We start from the raw sequence: 12,384 nt of genomic DNA on the forward strand, positions 1-12,384 counted from the left end.
ACAAGGCCAGTTTGACATCACGGGGGCTGGGGCCCCTCAGGCCTAAACCTTGAACAAACAGAGCCGCCCCACCCCACAGGGCTGTTCTGATAACGGGAGACCACAGCTGCTGTGTCAGGGAGTCAGGAACATAGGTGCCTGCCCCAGGGCTGGGATTGGAGGGAGGGCAAAAGAACTTGGAAGGTAGACTCCTGACCTTCTTAAGCAGGGTTCTGAGGCTGGGGGAGAAGATGGTGGGTTGTAGAAGGACTGGGTTCTGCTGGGCAAGATGAGGAGGGGAGATCAGATGCCGGTACAAGAAGAGTTTCAAGTTCTGTTTCTTCTCCAGCTTTACCTTCTGTCTCCTGTCTAGCGCAGCAGCCCAGCTCACCACACCCCTTGCACACACAGGGCCACCCTTTTTGCCCCAGGTGGAGCTACCTGAGGGGGTCAGGTGAAAGAGCAAAGGAGAGGCAGCCCTCACATGGCCATCACTGCAGCCCTGGGTGCCTGCAGGTAGGTGCCCAGAAAGAACACAGCATGTGGAGACAGCAGAGCAGTTGCAGAGACAAGACAGACACTGAACCCCAGGAACTGACTGGACATGCCCCACCAGGGATAAAGACAAGTACAGGCTAACCAGAGACACTGAAGAGAGATTTTTAACACCCCTGCCCTTTCCCCTCTTCCACCTCAGACCCCATCCACCCATACACAGAAATGCAGACCTCCTATCTCTAGGATCCTCCAGCCTCCCTCTTCCTTCCCTCCTGCACCCTTGCCTGAAGCAAGCCTTAGCTCAGAGACTGTCCATACTGGGGCTGAGGTGGGGGGAGGACAGACTGGGGGAACTCTGAGAAGAGACAGAGCTGGGGGTCCAGGTGTCTCTGTCACCACTCCATTGCTCACTTCGGTGTGTTTACAGTGGGTCTCCTCATGGAAAGTCAGCAGCCATCAGACAAGGTCTTTGCCCTGGTCACTGCTGCCTCCACAGTGCCTGGCACAGTGTCTGACTCACAGCAATCAGTAAGTGTTTGGTGAGCCAAATGGAGTGGAAGCCAAGGCTGGCCGTTGCCCTTGTTGGGGAGTGGCGCAGGCGCACAGGCAGAGAGGGCCAGGATGTAGAGGGCAAAAGGCCAGGGCCTGGGGCAGTGGAGCTCATGGGAGGGTGGGGAGAACTAGGGACTGACCACGTGAATTCCTCTCATCACTTGGTGTGATTAGGGCCCTGGGCAGGGCTGGAATGGGTGGGAAGAAGAGAATAGGCCAATTGCTCATTAATGTGATTAATGGGAGATTAATGAGGCTCAATGGAGTCAGGCCAAGACTGACTATTCAGAACTGGGCCTCCTGCAGGATGGGGACCTGAGACAGATGCAGGGCCCCCTGTAACTCTGCCTGGACTCAGGAATGACTGGAAGCCATTAGTCTGCTAGGAAGCCTTTCCACCAGTCTGCTACCCCAGCCTTTTCCCAGGGACCTAGGAAGGGCAGTTCTGCTCCCCACGCCCCCTACCCCCCACCCCAGGGACATTTTTTCAGTGTCTACAGACATTCTTGTCACAACCTGGATGGGGCTGCTACTAGCATGTAGCAGGCAGAAGAAGGAGATGCTGCTACACATCCTATAATGCACCCACCAGCCTCCACAACAAAGGACTCTCCAACCCCCATTTGTCAACAGTGCTAAGGGTGGGAATCTCATTGTGTGAATGAATACCCCCTTTCTTTTTAGCCACAACCTCCCCAGAGGACCCAGGCATGTGGGGTAGAGGAACCTGAAGACAGATTGTTGTGTCTGAGCTACAGGTTAAGAGTCTGGTCACAAAACAGCCCTACCAGCCATTGACCTTCGAGTACTGCTATGTACCAAAGAACATGCTCATTACCTGATTACCTATGAGGTTAGCAATGTCAACCTCAGATCAGGAAAGGACTCACCAAAGGTCATAGCACTGGAGAGGCCAGAAATGATTAGCGCCTGCTGGATGGCAAAGCCCACACACTTAGGCAAATGGAGACCAGTGGAGAGGATGCTGTTTTACTCGGCACTCACCCAGAGTGTCCAGGGGGCATCAGAGAGCAGGGCTCCTTGCTGTCTGAAGCTGAGAGAATCGGGGGTCTTGGGAAGGCCAGGAGCTAGCACAAGAGAGCTCCATAAGGAAAGGGATGTGGAGGGGAACCCCCCTCCTGTTTCCTGGGGACCCAAGCAAAGTGTCCTCAGCTAAGAGCTGTCTCTGATAGTTGGGGAAGAGGGTGGGAATGAGGAGAAAGTGTAAGGGGCAAAGACTCCATCAGGGCTAGAAGACCCGGAGACCATCTAGTAGTAGTGCTGGTCCTTCCTTTCACAGGTGAGGACACTGTGTCAGAGAGGTGAGGCAGCAGCCAGCAGGCTGGCCACAGGACCAGACCATGGACTTCCCCATACTCCATTGTGGGAGGACACCTGGGGGCGCCCATAGCCACAGAGCAATCCACCCGCAGGAAACAGGCCTAGATAGCCTGAATGGAAGGCTGGCTACATTTTTTTCTTTTGGGGGCAAGGGGGAGGCGGGGGTCCTTAACTGTCCCCAATTTTTTTAGTTGAGATAACATTGGTTTATAACATTATATACGTTTCAGACGTACAACATTACAATTTGACATCTGTATACACCACAGCCTGCTCACCACCAAAACTCTAGTTTCTACCTATCACCTGACAAATTGGCCCCTTTACCTGCTTCACCCTTCCCCCAGCTGAAGCCCCGCTGGTAACCACCGACTGGTTGTCTGCCTCTCTGGGTTTTGTTTCTGTTTGTTTGTTTGGGGTTTTGTTTGTTTTTTTGAATGAGTGTTTAGGAGAGAAAGTAGAAAGGCCAAAGAGGAGGGGTGTTCACTATCGTGGTTCCACCTCTTCACTTGACAGAAAAGTGCTGCCTGGTGGTTCTGATGGCAGCTGGAAGGGGTCACAGAGCCACAGCCAATCCCCACACTTATCTCTTTGTGGAACTGGTAGGCCTGTGAGATGAGGGGGGATAGGATGGGTTAAGCAAAGCCCCAGGAACATGGACCACTGCCTCCCTCAGTGCTCTTCTTCCAGCAAAAAACAGTAATGCTGTTTTCTACAGAGCCCTTACTGTGTTCCAAGCACCTAAGTGCCCTATGTGCATATAAGCTCATTTCACGCTACAATAACCTTTGAGATGGATACTATCATTCTCATTTTATCCAGGATTCAATTACCTCATCTCTACAACAAGGGGTAATAATAATACCTATACTATAGGTTTGCTAGAAACTAAAATAGATTCAGCACCTGACACATAATAAGTGTTACTGAAGTATTACTTATTAGTAGTAGTAATGAGGCATCTGGAACACAGAGGTCAAATAACTTGTACAACATCACCCAGATATAATGTCAGAGCCAGGATTCAACCTGTGGCTCCATGAACCTGATTCTTCATGGCCAAGAGCTGAATTAAGCTGTAAGCTGATAAGCCTCCAGCACTCCCCAGCCTCTCTGTCAGTATTCTCAAGCCCCCATTCCTGCCTGCTCAGTGTTTCCTCCCAGCCACCAGAACCAGGATTCCTTTCCCCCATATCCTCTATAAGTGTGTCAAACAGCCACCTTTCTCCCTAAAGCCCAGTGCTTGTCAGAGTGTTGGGGTACCAGGTCCCAGCCCCACTGGCCTGAACACCCATGCATTCAGACCACAGCTTCATTCATCAACTTGATACCATACAGTAAGCTGACGATTGTTGCCACCACAGTGACCGTGATCAACACAGTGGCCCACTCTGGAACAAAGCCCTTCTCCTGAGGTGTCAGGCCTGAGGGGCAAAGAGACGGTGACTGAGGCAGGTGGGACCTCAACCCCCACTCCCCAACTTTCCACCTTTCCTTCTATGACACTCATGTTTCTGTGACTCTAAGACCACATTTCTCTGTGGAGTTCTCTCCTATCCTCTTGACACCAGAATCTGAGTGGAGAGGGTTTTCAAGGCCTTCAACCCAAGCCTTTGGTAGAATCTGATGGACTGATTCTATACAGATGAAAAGTCTGAGAACAGCCAAGGCAATATGAAAGAGAAACAGAAGTGGAGGACTGGATTTCCGGCCAAGATGGAGGCGTAGGTGAAAATACTGTACCTCCTCGCACAACCAAATTTAAAAACAACAAAGATTTAGAAACAAAAACACAACCAAAACAGACAGAAAATTGAACTGTGCGGAAGTCCGACAACAACAAACCATTCATCTAGACCGGTAAGAGGGGCGGAGTCAGTGGCCAGAGAAGAGGGGTCCCAGCAGGGAAAAGCAGTGGCTGCTAGACCGACCCAGGTGTGAAGGTGGAGGTTGGCAGATCCCAGGTATGGGGTGGGCAGACCCAGTGAGAGCGCGAGGTGGCTGGCTGACCACGGTCACACATTCTCACACAGATAAACCAGGTGAAAAAATGGACAGTGAGACAGACCGCGTAATGCAGGACCCCAGTGCTGGGAAATAAAGCCTAAAAGCACTGATTAAAAAAAACTTTCAGGGGTTGAGGTGCTGGGAGAGGCTCCCAGCCTCACAGGAGTGTGCTGGAGAGACCCACAGGGTCCTAGAACGTACACAAGCCCACCCATCTGGGAACCAGCACGAGAAAGGCCCAATTTGCTTGCGGGAAGCAGCAGAGGGGACCGAAATCCAGGAGAGAGCACAACAAACACCATTGCTCCCTCTCTGACCCCACCCCAGTCACAACCCAGTGACTGGGTTGACCCACCCTGGCAAACACCTAAGGCTCTGCCCCTCATATGTAACAGGTGTGACAAGACCAAAACATTATAACTCAAAGCCCCAGAGCCAATACTTCTAAGCAACAAAGAGATAGCCAACCTATCAGATGCACAGTTCAAAACACTGGTGATCAGGACGCTCACAGAACTGGTTGATTTTAGTCACAAATTAGATGAAAAAATGAAGGCTACACGAAGTGAAAAGAAGTAAAATGCACAGGGAACCAACAGTGATGGAAAGGAAACTGGGACTCGAATCAATGGAGTGGACCAGATGGAAGAAAGAAACAACCAAACCGAAAAGAATGAAGAAATAAGAATTCAAAAATTTGATCAGAGACTTAAGAACCTCCAGGACATCTATAAGCGTTCCAACATCTGAATTATAGGGGTACCAGAAGGGGAAGAGGAAGAGCAACAAATGGAAAACTTATTTGAACAAATAATAAAGAAGAAATTCCCCAATCTGGCAAAGGAAATAGACTTCCAGGAACTCCAGGAAGCTCAGAGAATCCCAAAGAAGTTGGACCCAAGGAGGAACACACCAAGGCACATCATAATTACATTAGCCAAGATTAAAATGAAGGAGAGAATTCTAGAAGCAGCAAGAGAGAAGGAGACAGTCACCTACAAAGGAGTTCCCACCAGGCTATCAGCTGATTTCTCAAGAGACCTTACAGGCAAGAAGGGGGCTGGAAAGAAGTATTCCAATTCATGAAATCCAAAGACCTACATCCAAGATTACTCTATCCAGCAAAGCTTTCATTTAGAATGGAAGGGCAGATAGAGTGCTTCTCAGATAAGGTCAAGCTCAAGAAGTTCATCATCATCAAGCCCTTATTATATGAAATGTTAAAGGAACTTATGTAAGAAAAAGAAGATAAAATATATGAACAGTGAAAAGACAGAAAACTCACAGTTATTAACAACCACACCTAAAACAAAAGCAAACTAAGAGGACAGCTAGATCAGGAGTGAAACCATAGAAATGAAGATCACATGGAGGGTTAGCAACAGGGGAGTGGGAGGAGGAGAAGGGGGGAGAAGGTACAGAAAATAAGTAGCATAGATGGTAGGTAGAAAATAGACAGGGGGGAGGGCAAGAGCAATGTGGGAAATGTAGAAGCTAAAGAACTTGTGATACATGGACATGAACTAAAGGGGGGAATGGGGGGAGGAGGTGTGCAGGGTGGAGAGGAATGAAGGGGGGGATGGGACAACTGTAATGGCATAAGCAATAAAATATATTTTTTAAAAAAGAAGTGGAGGACTCATACTACCGGCTAGGCAGACTTGCTGCAGAGCTGAGTCACAGAGCCCTGTGGCACTGGAGCTGGGGCAGACAAATGAGAGAGCAGAATTAAGTCCAGACCACACATCACGGTCACCTGATTTTCAATAAAGGTATTCACACAGTGCAATGGTGGAGAATGGCCAATGGTCTTGGAAATAAATGGTTCTGGAGCAATTGATTAACCAGAAGGGGCAAAACTGGACTTGACCTCTACCTCAATCCATACACAGAAATTAGTGTAAGATAGGTCATAGGCTTAAAATTGAAAACTAAAATAATAAAGCTTCTGGAATAACATGTTCAAGAATATTTTTATGACCTCAAAGTAAGAAAGGTCTTAGGCAGGATACAAAAGGTACTAACCACAGAGAAAAAGCTGAGAAACTGAAAAGTAGGAAGGGGCCCTTGGGCTGGCACCAATGCCAGGGCTCTGCTTCATGAGGCTCTGAGGAACTGCTGACTGATTAACTGATGCCGCTGACTCAGCCCGGAAATGCCCCCACCCACAGCTTCAGGACATGCCAAAAAAACAAGTCCTTCAAGGATGGACTGAGCAATAGAAATATCACCTGGTGCCCCTGGGACTGGTCCTGCAGTGTTCACAGAAATGGTCAGAACTAAAGTCTGAGCTAACTGGAAAAACACTCAGAGGTTGAATAAACTGTTGAAAAACTCACAGACGTGGTGGGGAGGCTCTTTGAGATGGTGGGGGCAGTCACAGAGACATTCCCAGAGAGAGAGGGGAGACCCACAGAGAAAGAGGAAAGACCCCCAGAAACAGAAGGGAGACCCCCAGAGACAGAAGAGACTGTCAGAGATAGTGGGGATGCCTCCAGCTGCAGTGGTCCTTAACGGGGCAGCTGAGCTGTTGGAAAAGAAAAATATGATCAGGTTAGAAGAGTCGACCACATCCCTGGGTCTTCACCCCAACACAAAGCACCGCTTTCGAGTCCATGATCCTTGTGTGTGGCAAAGGCCTGCAGACCCACAAGCAGCACTAGCACGGCATCTATGGTGACTGCCCAGATGCCTTTCCAGACCCATTGCCGGGGCTTATTCAAAGACGTGCCTCTGGAGAGCCAGGTGTGCCAGGACCTCCATCAAAACCGGGATCCCCATATATGGAGAGGTCAGCAGGCTGTCCCCGGGGGATTAACCTGTCCCAGCCTGATCCCAGGAAGCATGGGTGAGGGGGACAGAGAGTAAGAGCCTGAAAATGCCCTACCTGGCTCTTTCCAGACTAGGACCTATCCCCCAGACCTGAGTCAGTCCCCAACCTGTACCCTCCTGAAAGGGAGAGGACCAGGTGTCCTATCCCCAGGTCCTCCTATTGATGCTAGAAGTACAACTGTTGAGGGTGAGGACATATTGGTCTCTAGAAGAAGCAGGAATTGGGAGCTGGGTAGGGCTGGAGGACATCGTGGCCTGAGGACTGCATCTGACCCTTAGGAGACCCAGGACAGGGTAGGACCTGAACCACCCTCATCCAGATGGCTCCAGCCCAAAAGTTTTCCATTCCTTTGGTGGACAAGAGGAGCAGCAGGGAAGCCGACATTGTGTTCAGAAACAGTGCACTGCAGAAGTTCAGAAACCACCTCTGGAGCCTGTCTGCCCTGAACCCACCACTTCGCAACTGTGTAGCAACTCAGATGTGTCTTCACTCCTAAAACAAGGTGATCTAGCCCCTAGGGTACAGGGGCATGAGTATCAAAGGGGACGTCTCTAACATGACTGGCACACAGCGTCAGCTGTGGTTACCTAGAAAAGGAAAGACACGGATGCTCCCCTCTCCTCTTAAGAAGACTCAGATAAGAAAAATAAAACAAAAATTGTAAAAAATACAAATGACAAAAGAAGACTCAGATGCCCCAGAGCACCTCTCCACCTTGTGCCCGCTGCTCCTACCTGCAGGCCTGCTAATCTTTCTGTCCATTTACTCCTCACTGCGAGTCTGGGAGTCCCATTGATGGTAGAGACATCTCCCCCCATCTCTGCCTCCATTCTTCTGTGCTTGGGCCCTCTGGTTGTCAGGAGGGGAGATGTTACATACAGAAGCAGATGGGAAGATGTTACTTTGTGGGTGCCAGGGCTGATGTGACTGGTCTGTCAATCTTGTCCATGTGTCTGGTGTGCCTGGCATTGTAAGGGGTGAGTTGTAATCTCTCTGCTACTGACTTACTGTGTGACCTTAGCCATTCACCCTTTCTGGGCCATATTTCCTAGTGTTTAAAGAAAGATGATCCCCAAACTTGTCTCTACACATCTGTCCTGTGTTTGCCATTCTGAGGGCCTGTGACTAAGTAGATGAGGGTATCCCCTTTTGCCTGAACACAGAAAGTAAAAAAGGAGGATTTGATAAAACCTGTGTCACCACTTGAGTGTCTGGGATGTTGTAGAGCAACTAAAAACATTCAAAGATGAAAGTTTCACATTACCCAGATTTTTCACCTAGAAAGTCACTGTGGCTGGGGGAACACCTGGGTTTGGGAAGAAACTTGATTTAATCCACCCCTCCCTTTTGGACCCACATTCCTGAGCCATTCGGTGGCCTGAAAGATTGGAATCAATTGTAGTTAATAATTAATCCCTAAAGAGCAATGAGAGGCCCCAGCCTGGGTGGGGTTTAGACATCTACAAGAGGGGCACCTCCTCCACCTCGATCTCTGTAGGACCAAACACCCATGGGGGGTGGGTGAAGAGGGACCACCCACTGTTTTCCCAAGCAGCGCAGTGAATGGCCCTCTCCTGGGTCCTCAAAGTCACGTTGGGGGAACTGGAAAATCCAGTTACCCAGCTTCCCCCTCCCATTTCCCCCCAAATGCCTGTGCTGATTGGCTATAGAAAGGTAGGCTGAGTAAGGAAAGGCCAGGGGGTGCTTCAGACATCTCTCCTGTCCATCAAGAAGTGAGGCAGCCACAATGGGGACCAGACTAACACTCTTCCTCCTCCTGACCCTCTTTGGCAGCTCACATGGAACAGGTGAGGGCTAGAGGGCTGGACAGAAGGGTCCTCATGGCAACAAGAGGCCAAGAAGGGGAGAAAGAGGTACCCAAGTCCTGAGCTCCCCAGAATTCAGGAGTGAATTCTGCCTTGAGAGGGTCTGAAAGGGCTTTTTGGGAAGAGGGAAGCTGGCAGGGGTGAGGCAGGAGGGGTGCCCACATCTCTGGCCCTGGTAGCTGGGTCCTAAGCTCTACCTCTGGATCCCTAGGGCCAGGAATGACTCTGCAACTGAAGCTGAAGTGTTCCTTTCTTGCAAACTCACCTTGTGATTCCAGCTCCCTGGAATTGCTCAAGAAGGTAGGTTTGGGGGAAGGGAAAGGGTGGCGTTGCGTGAACTCAGATTGTTTCTGAGTTGCTTTGGGTCTTTCTGCTGGCACCTGGCCATTCGAGGTCTGAGAGCCGTTTTACACCTCACTCTCCAACCCTTTCTCTCCCCCAGCTCTGCCTCCTCCTCCACCTCCCATCACGGACCAACGTCACCCTCAGTCAGGCTGGACCCCCACAGCACATTACTTGTGAAGTCTGAGAGCAATCACAGCCTGTGCCCCTCTTGGATGGGATGTTTGCCCCCTCCCCACCTGGTGCAGGGGTAATACCCTGGCCCTATCTTGCAGCAGGCCCTCACCTGCTGAGTGGCAGGAAATATGCTGAATTAAATGACTTTGAGGATTCCTGAGCCCGCTGTAAAAAAAGTTTTGGACACCCAAGACTCTGATTCTCCTTTGAAAAGCAGAGAGTTTCCGGGATGGACTTGCTGTCCTTCAATGCCAGTTTCAAAGGCCTAGAGGGAATCTAGGCAATTAACTCTGGGGACACCTCCTCCCCAAACGCACATACACAAGGACATAAATACACACTTCAATTTGAGATCTTCAAAACACCTGGGAATAAGGGAAAGACCCATATATTGAACTCATACTTTGCTCCAGGTGTGACACTTCCCCAGGTCAATACTTGCAGCAATATTAAATATAGCATAATAGGTATTATCTGATTTTATAGATCAGGAAGTTGAGGCTTAGAAAGGATAAGCCACTCATCTGACATCCATTTGAGTGGAGAAGTCAGACACCAAACAAATGCCTTGGCTTAAGCCACATTTTTGTTTCCTCTCCCATTACTTAAGCTTTGGGGCTGGGGGCTCAGAATCCAGGCAGGGATGTGGACAGACACCCACAGGACATGGGCCCTCTGACCCAGGGATTCATACAGGCCAATCAGGGTAGGAGGGGTGAGAGGCAGCTCAGGTGAGAGAGGAAGGGTTCAGCTGGTGAGAGGGTGGCCAGCTGGTGTAGGTGGGGGGGATGGGTGCTAGCAGAGGTTGTGCTGGCTAAACATAGACATGTAGCCACAGAGGCCTATACTTGAATCCTAGCTGAGTTTCTCATCTGTGTGGAGCCCGCGTTTCTTCACCTGCAAAATGGGTATAATGACAATACCTGCTTCATAGGATTGTCCTGAGAATTACACAGATAAGCTACCTAGGGCACGTGCCACTGTGCCTGTCAGATAAAGGGACACAAGTGGTAAGGACTGTTGTTAGATAGAAAATTGGTTCCAATGTGTAAGTCCCATCAAGGTCCAGGGTTGTCCTCCTGATTTTTTTTGAGGCAGACGCTCATTTGACTCCCCCACTCAAGATCATCTGTACTTCTTGCCAGCTGTCTCAAACTGCAAGCATGAAGCCAACACTCTACCATTTGGGGTACTGATCTGATTGCTTCCTGCTCTCCACAGCACCTGTCCCTGTCAACCACACATCTACCCAATCACCAGCACTGCAGCATGAAATTGGAGCCTTATTGCTCTGGGGCAGATAAAGGCAGCAACTCTGTGTGGAGCATTCCTGAAGATGAGGGGAGCACAGGAAGTGGAAAAATAAAAACAAAACTCACAAAATTTCCCTAGTTTCCCTTGTAATTGTCCTGAATTAGCCCGGAGGAGAGCTAGCTGAGGGCCCGGTATTTCATGACTTGCCCCAAGCCTGCACCAGTGGGCAGGTGACACCCACAGGTCAAATGTGTAGGCCCCAAACAAGTTGGGGGACTAGATATCTGGATCCCCAAAAGACTGGAGGAGCAGACAGCTAACTGTTCCTGGACCTGGTTCTTAAATCTGAGAATTTGAAATTACTGAGATTTCCAGATTCTTTTCTCAAAGAATCTTCTTCCCAAACACAAAATAGGGCAGTGTAGTGAAAAGAATGTTGGGGATTCATTAGACCTGGGTGTGGTAGAAACTGTTAAGTGTCTCCTTATAAGAACTCTCCTTTTGGATAGTCATGTGAATTTTAGCTGAGCGCCTGACTCATTCTATTTCCCAGCCTCCCTTGCAGCTAGGAAGGGCTGTGGTTAGGGTTTAAGAGGATACAAGTAGAAAAAAGTATGCAACCTCCTGGTAACATCCTTGAAAGGAAAGGGACTGCCACTTCAGAAGGAAGAAAACAATGTCCTTACAACTGCCAAGGTCCCAGACAAGCACTTTCCAATGGAACTTTCCCTGATGATAGAAATAATTTAGAAACTGCACTGAGCAATATGGTAGCCACATGTGACTATCAAACACTTTAAATAAGGAACTGAAAGTTGAGCTTTATTTAATTTTAGTTACTTTAGATAGCCAAATGGCTACCCTTTAGGACAGCACCACCCAAGATAATCCTTGAGCCTTCCTATCCTTATCCCATCATTCTCGCACTTTGTTCATCCCCTAGTTGCTATTCTTTGAGCACTCTGGGCATGCTCCCCGACCCTGGCTTTGCTTTGGCTCTTCCCTCCACCCAGAACACTGCTCCCAGGCATCCGCTCAGCTAATTCCTCCACCTCCTGCAAGGCTTTGCTTAAATCTCACTTCTACAGTGAACTCTACCCTGCCCTCCCATTAATACTACAACCTGCTCCCCAACACACACCCAAGTCCCCTTACCTTGTCCTACACTTTCTTTCTCATGGCATTCATGACCTTCAGACACACTCTATATTTTACATCTTTGCATGTTATTTCTGACTTTCCCTGCTAGAACCAAAGTACTACCAGGGCAGAGATCTTTGTTTCTTTCATTCATTGATAAATCCAAGGGTGGGCACACATGGTAGGGCCCAGTACATTGCAGGTGCTCCAGAAATACTTACTGACCTTGGGGAAGAGAAACAGGAAGCTGCCCATTCCCTCCTTTTCCTCTTCCTTCTGGGTGGGAATGTGAATGTGTTGTTGGGGACTGGAGCAGATCTTAGGTCTAGTTAGAAAAAGTGTATCAAGAATGGCAGGAAAATGTTAAAAGGGGTGACTCTTCTGCCCAGAGAAGGGGTGACACTTACTCATCTAAGCTGCCACACATGATACATG

The 12,384-nt window shown here is 49.2% G+C and overlaps 1 protein-coding gene across 1 annotated transcript; it reads left to right on the top strand.

Annotated features, from left to right (window-relative positions):
- The first annotated feature begins 8,850 nt into the window (after nucleotides 1-8,850).
- Nucleotides 8,851-9,746, top strand: SFTA2 (surfactant associated 2). Its single transcript, XM_037046894.1, has 3 exons — nucleotides 8,851-9,018; nucleotides 9,248-9,336; nucleotides 9,479-9,746. Exons 1-3 carry the CDS (start codon nucleotides 8,958-8,960, stop codon nucleotides 9,563-9,565), a joined length of 237 nt encoding a protein of 78 aa, XP_036902789.1. The 5' UTR covers nucleotides 8,851-8,957; the 3' UTR covers nucleotides 9,566-9,746.
- Nucleotides 9,747-12,384: the final 2,638 nt, after the last annotated feature.

This window comes from Sturnira hondurensis, unplaced genomic scaffold, assembly GCF_014824575.4.
Source record: "Sturnira hondurensis isolate 20B ecotype Veracruz unplaced genomic scaffold, ASM1482457v3 Scaffold0005309, whole genome shotgun sequence".
In the NCBI taxonomy this organism is placed as follows: Eukaryota; Metazoa; Chordata; class Mammalia; order Chiroptera; family Phyllostomidae; genus Sturnira; species Sturnira hondurensis.